The sequence below is a fragment of the Gopherus evgoodei genome, chromosome 7 (genome assembly GCF_007399415.2).
Source record: "Gopherus evgoodei ecotype Sinaloan lineage chromosome 7, rGopEvg1_v1.p, whole genome shotgun sequence".
NCBI lineage: Eukaryota > Metazoa > Chordata > Testudines > Testudinidae > Gopherus > Gopherus evgoodei.
In genome coordinates this window covers 60,610,275-60,624,851 of record NC_044328.1, presented here as the reverse complement: position 1 = coordinate 60,624,851, position 14,577 = coordinate 60,610,275, and the positions used below count along the sequence as shown (strand labels likewise).

The 14,577-nt window shown below is 42.9% G+C and overlaps 1 protein-coding gene across 3 annotated transcripts in view; it reads right to left on the bottom strand.

Annotated features, from left to right (window-relative positions):
• LOC115655129 (placenta-specific protein 9-like) overlaps positions 1–8,787 on the bottom strand; it is a 30,285-nt gene extending 21,498 nt beyond the window's left edge. Inside the window, exon 1 of one of the 3 annotated variants that reach the window (XM_030570293.1) lies at positions 8,385–8,787. In XM_030570293.1, the coding sequence (XP_030426153.1) occupies positions 8,385–8,439 (55 nt within the window). In that variant the 5' untranslated portion in view covers positions 8,440–8,787. The remainder of the gene's footprint in view (positions 1–8,384) is intronic. The other 2 variants (XM_030570295.1, XM_030570294.1) reach the window with 2 other exon arrangements.
• Positions 8,788–14,577: the final 5,790 nt, after the last annotated feature.

Genomic DNA, 14,577 nt, shown 5'->3' with positions numbered 1-14,577 from the left:
CCATATCTAAATACAGTGTTGTGCTCCACTTTAAATAACTTGTTATCCCAGCAAATTATGCACTTTATGAAAACGGGACTGATGTGGTTAGCTGGAGGTTTAGTGTAAAATAGGCCCACTGCAAGCTTCAGATAGTTGATCCTGCTCTGCCCTGCCCTGCCCTGCCCTGAGCCCGTTTGCCATGCTTAACTTGGTAGACTATATATGGTGATTTTTTGTGATGTGGATCAGTGCTGGTTAGGGCCTTACCTAGGGGCATCACTCAGCTTCCATGAATTCCAAGTCTCAATTATGCTCACATTTCCAGGGTTAGAGGTACTGGATGAACTCATTGTATTGCTAACTGGGTCTGCTACTATCCGCACACCCCCAACCTCCAGTTAAGATACAACGTTCAGCTATTGGATTTTAGGAATTTATATTGATGAGGCTCAGTGGTGTAATAAGTTACATGCAAAGATTGTTTTGAGTTTATGGTATATTGTGAATAGTCTTCTATGCTCCATTCCAGAGGTAGCTGCAAGGATTTGCATATCTGCACAAATGCACCTTGATTCTCCTCCAACTCACAGTGCAGAACATTGTTGCAAATTCTATAAAGAGCAAGTGTAGAATATGCAAAAGTGACCCAAAGTACAGATAAAGGTCTGCAGTGCAGACTGGAGAGGAAGAATTTACCCATTAACTGTAAAAAGTTTTAAAATAATTTCTAGGACTTCAGGCTCCAGGGCTATTGATGCAGTACCTGCTATAAATGCTAAACACCTTTCCTTTGAAAAAGAGAAGTACCAAGACAAGGAATTCCGATGCATTGGGTATCCAGAGGAGTTAATAAAACAGATAAAGACAACATAAGAAATAGGCACACTACAAAACCAGCCCTTAGTTTTCCTTGTTGGCATTGTTTCTGCCATTTGTGTGCATGTGTGGTGCAACATTGTTTGGTGCCTTGAAGTATTTTGTTTGGTGGCAAAATCAGCAAAAATATCCTGGACCCTGCTGCTTCTATCTGCACCTGTCCAGGAGACTGCAACAATTTAATCTGGATGCAGATCTTGCTGTTGTGATCCATGCCTTTGTCACCCCATGGTGGAATTACTGTCATTCACTCTACCTGGGGCAACTACTTGCTTCTATCTGGAGATTTATACTGATACAGAATGCAGTGGCCCATGCTTCAGTGATAGTATGTGTCACTGGTGCGCCATGATCTGCACTGGCTGCTTGCCTGTTCCTGGTTCAGTGTAAGCTGTTGGCTTTGGTCTATAAAGCCCTAAATGTCTTAGGGGCTTGCCTACATAATGAGGTAATGCACTCTACGGAGGTGTGGTTTTGCAAGTACGCTAATTGTTTGCACACTAACTGGTCCTTGCAGACCCTGCTGGTGTGCTTTAACATGGTGCTGTTTGAAATGGTTCTATATTAAAGTGCAAAGGAGAACCTTTAGTGCTTACCAGCAGGGTCTATGCAAACTAATGAATGTGCAACACTTTAGTGTGCTTTAGAAATCACACACCCCATAGAGTGCATTAATCTACTGTGTAGACAAACCCAAGGATGTTGGTACTTGAGAGACTAACCTTTTTCTTGTTCTGTATGACAAGTGATTTTAAGAGAGGGGGCAGGTGGTACAACGTTCTGTGTGACAGGTCTTCTGCCCTGGATTCTGGAACATGCATCCAAAATAGCCCAAGACTATTGACCTCCAGGCCATGCTGCCAATCTACTTGTGCAAACTGCTGCAGAGCTTTTGGAGGAAAGCAGATTTATGAAAGGGGAGGGGAGTTTAGTGCTCCTGCAAATGGATTAACTTTATTTGGTTGTGTAAATTATGGGATGGGTGCCTAGAGCCTTGGAGATGTGCCCCTTTATTTTATTTGTTATACATATATTTTTTGTTTTGGAGATTGCATCTGGCACTTTTACAAGACCATTGTCAGTGAATAGCAGTGTATGGATGACTTCATCTGGAAGGAAAATAAGCAGCATGTAATGGCACTTGTGCTACTATACACTAGAGTTTTTAGAAGACTAATCTGATATTTTGAGGCACTCAGTCATTGGAGTGATGGGTGCTGCTACAAAACATTAAGATGGGGTGGATGTCTGATGTCTTGTTTCCTGATTGGATGGTGAGAGAGGAAGACTTACATTTTGGTTGGAGATTTTGAATCTTTGGAAGAAGTGTGAGTAACCATCTGATTTGCCCATGTCTGCACCTCTAAGAAAAGGAACCAAGTTGCGCCACTCAGCAGAAATAGGATAAAACTACCTTTCTCCTTTGGCACATTGCTTCCAGAAAGCCTAAGACAACTTGAAGAGAGAAGACTGGGGTCCAGGGCTTGGAGCACTCCTGGTGACATCAAGTGCCCGTCTTGGAGAGGCACATTCAACTGTCTTCCCATTTTTCAGCAATAAAGGTTTCCTGCTAGCGCACTGGGAAAAGATGGTACTTGTGTCCATCCCTCAATCCACCTGATACAATAATGGAGCTGAAAACTGATGACTGAACAAAGATCAGTAATCTAAAGTAATATACAGACTTTTTCTTGAGTGATGACCCAAATCAGTTAATTGATCAGTTCCTGAAACAGAGTACCTAATTAGTAAGGAAATGTATATGCTCCTGTATATGTTCTAAAGATTGTCACAGAGTTACAGGGTGTCTTGTTTTGTAACTGGTTCCAATCAAGATTGCTGTAAAGTAACTTTAAAACTGAATAAGGTACTGTTAATTAGGATTATAGACACACACATACTGTTCTATCATAGTCAATGGCTTCACACAGCCTTTCAAGTCCTAGGTGTATGTAGACATAAAATGAGACCAAGAGTGCAAGCTTTTTGAACTGCGCTCCATCTGTAGGAGTGTAAGTCAGGTCCTAGGACTAATATTGTTAATTAGGAAACGGGTAACAAGGATTGACTGCCATAGATCCATTGGGAGGGAAACTTTGGTGAATTGGCATGTGAGTAACTGACCCAATTGTTTTATGATCTAGCTTTGATTTGTTTTTCCTCTGTTGTGTTAGCAACACCAGAGCTGATAACCAATTGACACAAGTGAGGCCCTGTTATGAGCAACCATTAGTCATAAAATCTAAAAGAAGTCACCAGTATAGTGACTGAATATAAGAAATTATTTTTCTATTGTGGATATAGCCAAATCATAGTCCAATACCACTTCTTGACTTCTTATATCATATATTATCATTATTAGTTGCTGCTGTTAAGGATGTATAATACTAAATTGATCTCTTGAATCCTGTTCTTGTGTTAATTGAATTTAAAGAACCCCAAGAAGGTGGTACACGTACTCCATTAAGCAGTTGCTTAACTAGGTTTGTTTTATACCCAATCTTTCTTACAGTAGATAAAGAGACAGAATTGTGTCTCCGCTTAAGGAGGCATCTCTCTTAATTTGTATCTAGTAAATAGGAGAGTGAAAGCTGTTGTAGCCTCCCATGCCAGAAGGCTCCTGGGGCTAGCTTGTCAGCTCCATACTGAATGTAGTTTGTATGGGCTGTTGTGTGAGTAGGTAGCTTGTACTGGAAATAGGACAGTACAGTGGAAGTAATTGATGTTTTTGCAACCTTTGTCTGGGGCAAAGGTGTGTGTTTGTGTGTGTTTCGTGTTTTTTTTCCCCTGACAAAGCTACTCCTGGGAGCCTGCTGTAGATAGATTACATTTTCCTATTGTTCCATCTCCCATGTGGTGTAAATATGGTATATTTAAGGCTTTACTTGAATTGCAGGATGATTGCAATATTTTGACAGCTGAGTTGCAGACAAGCTGTGGAAAAGTATAATAGACCTTATTTGCAGTAATGAAGTCCGCTATTACTTTGGTGATTTTTCCACTGTCCGCCATCCACTTGCAAAAATGCAGTGGAAGCCTAATATTGCAATTTCGCTAGTTAAGGAGGGCCTTGTATATCTTCAATGTACAAGATTCCAACATTTAAACCCAATGCTTCCTGCAGCCAGAGCAGATCAACTACAGTTATAAATACAGCTGAACAGCACAGGGTTTATAAATTCCACCTGACCCCTGGCTTTCTTGGGAGTTAAGATTATAAAACACCACAGAATTTAATAATAAACTAAACTTCACTTAATAGAATGTAAAGTCCTGGAACATGGAATTTGAAGGGTTTATTAAATGTGGTAAAAGCCCAATCCTACTTGGATCCCTTCTTCAGACCTCTGATTCGTCACACAATGCACAGTAAATCTGTGGAATGCTTTGTCAGGGAATGTTGTGAAGGCCAAGACTATAACAAGGTTCAAAAAAGAACTAGATAAGTTTATGGAGGATAGGTCCATCAATGGGAATTAGCCAGGATGGGCAGGCCCTACCCTGAAGTGTCCCCTACCCCTTTTTGCCAGAAGCTGGGAGTGGGTGACGGGATGGATCACTTGATTATCTGTTCTGTTCGTTCCCTTTGAAGCATGTGGCATTGGCCACTGTTGGAAGACAGGATACTGGGCTACATGGAACATTGGTCTGACCCAGCATGTACTTATGCAGGGCCAGTGCAAGGAAGTTTTGCATCCTAGGTGAAACTTCCACCTTGTCCCCCCCGTCCCGAGCCCTGCAGCAGCTTTCCGCCCCGCGGCAACTTCCCCCCCCCCACACCCTCTGGGGAGCCGTGCAGTATCTCCCCACCCACAGCAGTTTGGCACCGCAGTTTGGCACAGCAGTTTGGTTCCTGGGAGGCAGGAGAATTAGAGCGGGGGCGGCGTGCTTGGGGAGGAGGCAGAGCAGAGGTGAGTTGAGGTGGGGAGCCCTGTGGCAGCTCCCCCCCCACCCTGAGGCACCCTTGTGGCAGCTCCCCACTCCTCTGGCCTGGGGGCCGTGTGTCACCTCCCCACCCCAGCTCGCCTCTGCTCTGTGTCCTCCATGAACATGCTGCCCCTGCTCTAATTCTCCTCCCAGGCTTGCAGCGCCAAACAGCTGATTGGCACTGCAAGCCTGGGAGGTAGGAGAAGTGGAGCAGTGACTGTGTGCCTGGGGAGGAACTGCTGTGTTTTTAAAAAAAAAAAAAAAATTGGGGGAACCAGCTTTTGGTGCCCCAATCTTGGCACCCTAGGCAACCACCTAGTTCGCCTTAATGGTAGCACCGACCCTGTACTTATGATCTTATTCTGCTCAGAGTCCTCCCTGTATCCCGACACACATCCCCTCTATTGTACCAACCTTCCTTTTCCCTCTCCCATTAGAGCTCCCAGATAACAATGTCCATGTAACCTAGGTGCTTAATAGGAAGATAGATCTTAAAGAGATCTATGGAGGTAGGAATGAGTTGTCTGGTTCATTGTTGCTAGGCAGATGCACAATTAGAAGTTTCTGGAATTGGGTGTGGTAGTTTTGGTATGCTCAATAAGTTCCCTGTAGCTCTACTCAGACTCCATGAGGGCAAGCAGTCATGACAGCTGCTTTACAAAAGGCCATGTGCCCTGTGTGGGCTGGGAGAAGCTGAATCCAGAGCAGAAAGCAGGCTGTTTTCCCCCTAACTCTGAAGGGTTTTGCTGCAGGGGTCTTTTATCTACCTACTTAAAGCAAGTGGTTGGTTGGTTAATTAGCTGATTAGCTAACTGAGTGATTTCAGCAGAGGAAGAGTCTGCATGGATTTCAGCTGGAGGCTTTGACAAGCAAGAGGAAAGAAGATGTTGTTGTTACAGTGCTTTAGACTCAGCAGACTGTACAGATTTTGGTGATAAGACTAGCTCAGACTTGAGTGCACTCAACCTTTGCTTTTGGGAACTCTGAGTTAGTTCTCACTCCATTTCTGTGGAGACTGACCTATTTAGATTTAATTTGTTTATAACTGTGAAGCTAATATATGTGGATTATAAAGTAGCTATGTTATGTTGTAAAACTTAAGTTATTTATGCTGCTTTACCATGATAAGATTATGTAGAGTTGCAACTTGAATTTTTTTTTGAGTTGATTTTGTTGACCTTATGCATTCACTGCTGAAAATCCTCAGTGACTGAATTCGGGGTCTCCATGTGCTTTGCTATGGGAATTGGGTTTTTTTTAGGCACTAGGAAAAGGGCAGTGAAGTAAACTCTAGCCCATCCAAAGGTTACCCCTGCATATGTTGAAGGCTGTGTATCGGCACTTCTGGAGTTGCATATGGAGATTAAATGTCCATGACAGGGGAATGTGAACTAACTCAACTGATTTATGACATGAGGGATAGAGGACAAAAATCTAGCTTGCAGTGGAAACGCTCTTAAAATCTTAAGTATGGATTTGCTTCTCCAGCTGAGAAATGTGTTCAGTGGAATGTAGACTCCTGGATTCAAAGCACATCACTGTGCAATTGTAAGATGCATGCAGCCAATCTTGGCAGGAATAGACTGATCTGAAGCAGTTTTTTCTCTCTCAAATACTCAGGCATGCTGATCATCCAGGTCTGGTTGCTGATCTAAGGTCATTCAGCACTGAGTTCAGAACAGCCTACTGAGCACCTTAAAGAGCTGCCCAGCCTGGGGTATCATGCTGGAGTACTTGAATGAGTTGAATGAACTAGTTGTTCAGAGGAGGCAGCCATTGCAGTGCACCAGACTGCCTAACACACCTTAGCAGCAGCAGCAGAACCCATCGATAGCCCAGCAAACCATAGCAAAGGACAGCTGTTATGTAGGGAGCATATGTGTGTTAATCTAGGAGACTCCATGCCACCACTAGTTGTCTTCAAGCTACTTGTCAGTAGAGCAGGTTGAGAATTTTTCAGAGATGCATGATTTTGGTGGAAAATGCCAATTTTTGGAGGTGTATTAGTTCAGAGAAAACTTTCTCAGGTTGGGGCAGGGGAGAGAGGGCCCAGAATACCCATAACCTGATGACTAGGGTACTCGGTTCGGATGTATAAGGCCCAGGTTCAAGCCACTGCTCCCAATCAATACCCTGGTCTATTGCAGGGGCGGCTCCAGGCCCCAGTATGCCAAGCGTGTGCTTGGGGTGGCAGGCCACGGGGGCGCGCTTGGCCGGTGCCATAGGGCAGCAGGCAGGCTGCCTTCGGCGGTTTGCCTGCAGAGGGTCCGCTGGGTCCCGCGCTTCAGAGGACCCGCCAAAGCCACGGGACCAGCGAACCTTCCGCAGGCAAACCGCCGGAAGCAGCCTGCCTGCCGTGCTTGGGACAGCAAAATCCCTAGAGCCGTTCCTGGTCTCTTGGCTATTGGGACAGTCTCGCTCATGTTTGTTTAGATCAGAATGAAAACAAATTTCTACATTTCAGAATCTTTCATGAAACACAAACACTGTTTTGCAGCTAGTCCTACTTGAAAGCCACAATAATGCAGGAAAGGGTAATGAGCTCCTATAAAGTGAAGGAAAATTAGTGCCCCATTCTAGGCTGAAAACTGGCATAATCCCTGAAAGATGTAGGCTTGTACAATAACAGCAAAGGTTGGCCTAGGTTTGGGAGGGGAAAGGTACCACTGGTTTTTCAGAAACTGTTTTGGTTGTAAAGAAAACTTGCTACCTTGTCATAAAATCCAAAAAGTTACGTGTTGTGAAGAGGTAATAGGAAAGGGTAAATAATGATCGGTTCTAGTTATTAAAAAACACATAAAACAAACATTTGGCAATGCAAGGTTTGTGGTTACATGGGGACTATAAATCATTGAACCAGCCAAATGGAAATGTTGCTTGAGAACAGATTTCAGTGCTCACCAGAAAAGCAGCTGCAATTTTGTTAGAGGGTAGCCCAGAGCTAGATGTACTACTAATAAAAATTAAACATAGATACCAGTGTGCTTTCTGTCTACATGCTTATTTTAGGCTCATCATCACCGTGGTTTCAGCATGCTTAGAGTTATGTGCTTAGACAGCTCAGGAACAGGTAAAAGTCAATAATGCAAAAGCACCAGAAACAGAATTTGTTGTTACTAATGGAAAATTTTAAAAGTAGATTTTCCTCCCCTCTAAGGAAACGTCTTTCTGATCTCCTGGGACATTGATCTCCCAGTGCCCATGCGGCATTATCAAGATGATTTTATACTGTACATTATTATTTTAAGACTGCCACAGCTATAATTATAAACATCAGGACATTAGAAGCAGCCTGTGATGTGGGTCTAAATTTCTGCACAGCTCAGTGATGGTATGTTTCATGAGTGATGAAACATCTCCTATCCTGTAACATTTCTAACTAAACTGTAATGCTCACATGCATTTTAAATAGCACAAATATGAACCTCTCCTATATAGTGCTTACAAACACTACGTATGTCATCTTCACATAAAATCCTTGTTGACTTGATTTCAGCACTATACAAATAAATTTATCTACTTTTTTTCCCCATGCAAGCCCTTCACTCAAGAAGTTAGTTATCCTACAGTCTGTTCCTTTCAAGCTTGGAATCACTTACCTGAAAAAGCTTGCTCCTGAAGCACTACATAAAGCCAAGCCCAAATGAAAAGCATGGTTTCAAAGCCTCCAAGCTCTGTCTGGGGATCTCTCTCCTGGTCCAAGAGGAGGGAGCATGCAGGAGTCCCTCCTCCGTTACATAGTCTCCTAGTCCAGGCTTTTGTGCTGAGGTTTAGCCAGAGCTCTGGGAGGAAATACTCCAAGGCTGAGCCAAGATTCTTAAACTGATCTTTCCTTCCTCTGTTTTAAAAACACCCTTCAAACTCCACAAAGGGTCCATTAACCAAGAAGCTGGCTGCAGTCCAAGCTTTCCAAACTTTTAACTTTTGTATTTATTTATATTGAGGCATAATGGAATGTGCTGAAGAGCTTCGAATCCTGATTATAGGCAAACGGGCACAAAAAAGGGGGGGTTGCTCTGCCTGGGATCCTGAGACGAAGTGAGTGTGTGCAGTTATTATTCCGCCTTCAGAGTCAGTCTAGGGTGGGATACTGAGGGTGAATATTTTAAGAACATAATGGCTTTCAGCATATGATCTAACCGGTTTTATGTTTTTAAATCCACAAATCTCCCTGGCAGTACAAATTCTTTCTTTTTAAAGATATTGGCTAGTGGCTAAGTCTCTTTCAGACAGTTGAAAATTCTACTGGATTAAATAGTATTGGATTAGAGTGGTAATAATACTAGCTCTTGTGTAGGGCTTTTCATCCATAGATCTCAAAGAACGTTACTATCATACTCATTTTCAGAGAACTGAGGCACAGAGGGAAACACTTGCCCAAATCACCCGCTAGGCTGGTGGTAGAATCAGGAATAGACCCTAGGTTTTCTGAATCCTGGACCAGTGCTCTTGCCAACACCGCCTCTATTAGTAGTTGTTGTTTCTGCCTAATGTCTTAAAAGTACTGTTGGACCTAATCTGGGGCTCACTGCATAGAATTTTCAGTTTTGCACCCATTTTAAATCCTAACCTAAATCACGATATTCGTCTTTGATACTGTCATGCATGAAAATTTCTGTGCCAAGGAAGGCTTGTCTTCAAGACTTGTTTATCTTTTAACAGGATTACAACTAACTGTTACCAAACATATTTTTGTCTAATGGGGCTAGTCTGTATTGGTTGGGCAAGTGATTAGTATATGGGACTATGGTTTGGGTTCAGCTGGGCTCTAATCTGGACTCTGCCACAGAATTCCTGTGTAACTTTGAGCAACTGCAAAGCGGAAACAAGATACTACTTTACCTCACAGGACAGTGTAGCTTACTTAATGTTTGTAAAGTGCTTTGAGATTTTTTGATAAAGTGGATATGTACAAGTAAAGCATTATCCTTTGTTGAAGGAAAATGAACACAAGGCGAGGAGGGAATTACAAAAGCCACTTCAACAAAGAGTGGCTGTAATAATATGACATCTGTTCTGGGTGGGACCCACTGAAAATCCTGTTGTCTTACTGAGCCTGCAGAGTTAGTATTTTTCTTGGATGCTTTTCAGGATGATCTTTGTGGATCTTTTGACCTGAGCAGAAATGTTAACAGAGGCCTAACTTGGATCCAAATCCTTAGTGTCTCATCTGAATGTGGGGGACAAAAGCAGCAGCATGTCTTTCACAGTCAGAATGTCTGACTTTTACAAAATGGACCAAGAGGTTAGTTCAGCCGTTCTGTCAGACAGAGCCTGCAAAAAGCAAGTTTCATAACTGTGTTTTCACGAAACACTTGGGGTCTTTCCTCTCTGTCCTGTTCCCTTCCAGGATGAGATTACCAAGTAGTGCCTGAATTTAATGCATGATACAATCATCTTCTCAGTACAAAAATGTAAGTTAAGAACAGAGCCTCTAGTTTTGCTTGGAATATACTTGCTTTCAAAGGTTTTTCCTAAATACCAGAACTGCTAAAAACAGCATTTTCTGATGAGAAAATTTTTTCCTTGAAAATTCTTGATTTTATGGAATTGAAATCTCCCATAAGAATGTGGTGACTCCGTCAAAACTCTTCTTGGAGACTAGGTAGGCAGGCTGGCTGACTGGTCAGCCTGCTGCTGCTTCCTTCCAGCCAGCTGGTAGATGGGCAGGCTGACTGGTTCCCTAACTGCCCTGAATTTTCTGGAATGGAATTCTGTTTCACAAACAATGTCACAATTTGGATTTTTGGTTCCCATTCCAAAACTTTTTTTCAACATTTTCCACAGAATGGGAACTCCAATTCCCACTCAGCTCTGATAAATACCTTCTCTGTTCACAAATTCTTGGGTTTCTCTTGAATGTGCCCAGTTATGTTTGAGATGTGCTTGTGGTGGTGAGAATGTTACTTTGCTTTGAGAGTAATGTGATAGTGGTTGGTTTTACATGTGCTTCACCAATGAATGTAGTTCCATTTTTCAAGAAATTAGTTATGCTTGGGCAGGAGAGCAGGCCTCTGGAGACATCCCAATGGAATGATGGTTTGGCGCTTAATGATAGCATTAATGCTCAGAATTTCCTAAAAGTGGGTTTCACAAACTGTTCTACACCTGGGAGAGATCAGTTTTGCAGAACTGAAATAAACCACAGGTGATAAAATGGTAAATAAACCCTGATGTCCATTTTCTCTTGCAAAACTCTCTGCAATTCCAACAGTCCCTAATGAAGAAGGGGGGAACCTCAGGTTATCAGATGGACTAGAAAAACACTAAAACTAGCAAAGCGTTGTTGTGAGACTGGAGCATTCTTCTAGTACCTATGCTTCTGTGGCAATACTATTGTAACAGTCAGTGTGCTGGATGGGGAAGGAGTGCACCTTGATGCACACTGCCCTAAATGCTCAAAAAATAGAGAGCAAATAAAAAAAACAAATTTTATTTTAAGAATCGCACATTTAAGCCAATCTCATGGTTTTTGGAGACCTGCCTTGTGGTGTGTGTGTGTTTAAGGCTTGAGGCTGACAATACTGTTGTATCTTGTTGACAACTACTCTCCTATGCCTCTTATGTGAACTCTCAGAGCTAATGACATTATCATACAATAAAGGAAAATGAAATTCAGCTGCTGGAAACTTCAGAACCAGCACTTTGCCACATGGATTGTTAGCAGAATGAAAGCGAGTCTATTCGGAAGGTGTTGTCTTGACATTGCATAGACAGCGAAGACACTGGCACAGTTGGATTCCAGAACACTGTATTTGTATTTATTAGCTATATACAATATACAAAACTAAGCTACTTATGTACACTGCTGCTTTGCTGCTGTTTCGATGGCTTCAGTAGAAGACAGCGGCTTGTAGATGGTTTCCAAACTGTATAAAGGGATGCTACCCAATTTCATATGGCAACGCTATACAATGTGCCTTTAAGTATTCATTGCGTGCTGCCTGTAAATAGCACTGGTCAGAATAGCCAAAGGTGGTGTGGTTATAGTAGGCAGCTGTTCTGATTCTCCCTTCTCGCTGGTGTTTCTGCACGTTAACACTTCCATGCTGCAGTCTGGTTCAAGGGACAAACTGAATTTGACAGCTGACTTTATGAAGTGTTAAGTCTTTTAGGAAATCAGATGGGCCTGAAGAACTTCTTGGAGCAGCTCATCCTCCTGCTGAAATTTGTGGAGCGATGGCAATTTACACTGGCTCAGGTCCTGTCCCAAGTTGCTTTTGTAGGGGGGAGCAATCCAAAAGAATCAAAATGTTGCTTAGCAGATTAAGTACCCTTTTTCTTTTAAAAGAGAAAATAAAGATTTCCAAACTGGTTTGTAGTCTATGGAGAACTTGCTGGTGGTCTTTGGAGAGCTGACTGGTCACACAGAGGTACATCTCTTCCTCCTTCTTCAGTGCTTAGCCGAATCATAGACTATTAGGGTTAGAAGGGACCTCAGGAGGTCATCTAGTCCAACCCCCTGCTCCAAGCAGGACCAATTCCCAGATTTTTACCCCAGTTCCCTTAATGGCCCCCTCAGGGATTGAACTCACAACCCTGGGTTTAGTAGGCCAATGCTCAAACCCCTGAGCTATCCCTCCCCCCCTGGTTGACAGTAGCGATTGTTAGCCATTTGGTCTGTTCCTGTGTGGCTACAAGGGCTTGACAGGCTGAAAGTCCAATGTTGGAACACACTTGATGCACCCATATAATAGGGGGTTTGCCTCTGGGCTAGCTCCACCCCTTGGTTGGTGGAATTTTATTCTGGATGTTACCAGAGTTGGAGAACAGTGTTCGCCGGAATGTCTTGGGGCATTCTTACACTTTCTGGATGTGTTTGTTAGAAGCTGTCTGCGGACAATGGCCCCAGTAGTCAGTTGACTGGAGCGACCATAAACATCTGCATTGTAAATGAAGTCATTCCACTTTATGCCTGATATGACATTAGCATTTTGTGTGTCAAGCTTCCAGCACTGCCCAGTCTGAGCAGCACAATGTCCACGTTTTGCAGCTGTATAGCAGTACGGACAGGATTCAGCTTGAACAGATCCTGAATATGCTCGTCATGCTGAGGTGATTCCATATTCGTTGTAGATGACCCATGGCAAACGCTGTCATCCAATCCAGTGGAGAACCTCCATGTGAGAGCTGGAGGAACTGGTGAGTATAGAACCCAAATAGCAAAAGCTGGAGACTGCTTTGACAGCTTCAGTATTCAAAGAGATGTGGAGGTCATGGGTGGCCTCATCTTAGTTTTGCAGTTTTGTCTTTGATCACGAAACATAGCCAACAACCTTAGCAGTCTCCCCCATTTGCTGGAGTGCCTCGTGAAACCCATCTGGGCCCTGTACTACATCTGTTCCTCATTATTTCCAAAAATAGAGCCCAGGGGAAGGAGAGATGAAATGAATGACAAAAGTAAACAGTTGTCATGAACAGATAGCTAAGGGTTAATGTCTCTTTCACCTATAAAAGAGTTAACAAACAGTGACCTGAACACCTGACCAAGGACCAATCAGGAAACAAGACTTTTTCAAATCTGGTGGAGGGAAGTTGTGGGGTGTGAGTTCTTTGTTCTTTGTCTTGGTTCTGGTGACCCTCTCGGCTCTGAGAGTGATCTTTCTATCTCCAGGCTTTCTAATCTTCTGTTTCCAAGGGATATAAGACAATAGGTTTATATTGTTTTTTGTATTTACATGTTGTAGTTGCTAGAATGTGTTAAATTGTATTCTTTTTGGATAAGGCTGTTTGTTCATTTTTTATTTTAAGCAATTGACCCTGTATATTGTCATCTTGATACAAAGACCATTTTATGTCTTTCTTTTTATAAAGCTTTCTTTTAAGACCTGTTTGAGTGTTTTTTCACTGGTTAAGGCTAAGAAATGAAGGGAGGGGGAAAATCTTTTTGTGTTAGATTTACTAAGCCTGACTTTGCATATCCTCTGGGTGAGAGCGGAGAGAGATTAGATCTCTTGGTACTTGTGTTTCAAGGACTTGAAGCAGGGGAATCTCCTAGAGTACCCAGGGCGTGGGAAAATCTGGGAGGAGTAAAGAGGGTGGAATCCCTTTTTTTAGATTCATGGAGCTTGAATCTGTATATCTCTCCAGAACCCAGGGAGGGAACACCTGGAGGGGAAGAGGGAGAAGGGAAGTGGGTTATTTCCCTCTGTGGTGAGACTCAGGGCATCTGAGTCTTGGGGGTTCCCCAGGGAAGGTTTTGGGGAGACAAGAGTGAGCCAGACACTGGAATTCTGGCTGGTGGCAGCGATATCCGATCCAAGCTGGTAATTAAGTTTGGAGGTTTCATGCTCTCTTCTCATGTTCTGAACTCTAAGGTTCAGATCTGAGTAGGAGAGTTATGACAACAGTGTGATTGTTTTTAAAGGACAAAATGCTTATTTCATCAAAGGCAGCTAAAAATTTTGACTGTAAGAATGGTTTTCCATGGCAGAAATTGTATGCACTGCCAAAATGTTAAGTGACTGCAACATAGCAGTCAGTTGATATGGTCATTGTGGACGGGGAGGAACCATGCGATGGCTAATGACAGAGGATGATGCACACTACAACCTATTCAATAAGGTCTGGTCTGCACTATGGAAATGTTTAAGCACCCCAGAGCTAGAAAAATGGCTGGCAAATCCTACAATTTGGTCATATTAAGACCCCCCCACTTCACACTTTGTGAGATAGAATGGACAGTGGAGCTTCAGTGTGTCTTATTGGGTATAATCTAGCTTCAGACAGACACTCATGAGACTGATATCAAGAAGCCCAACTAAGATGTCTCCATAAATTGATTTTCTTCAT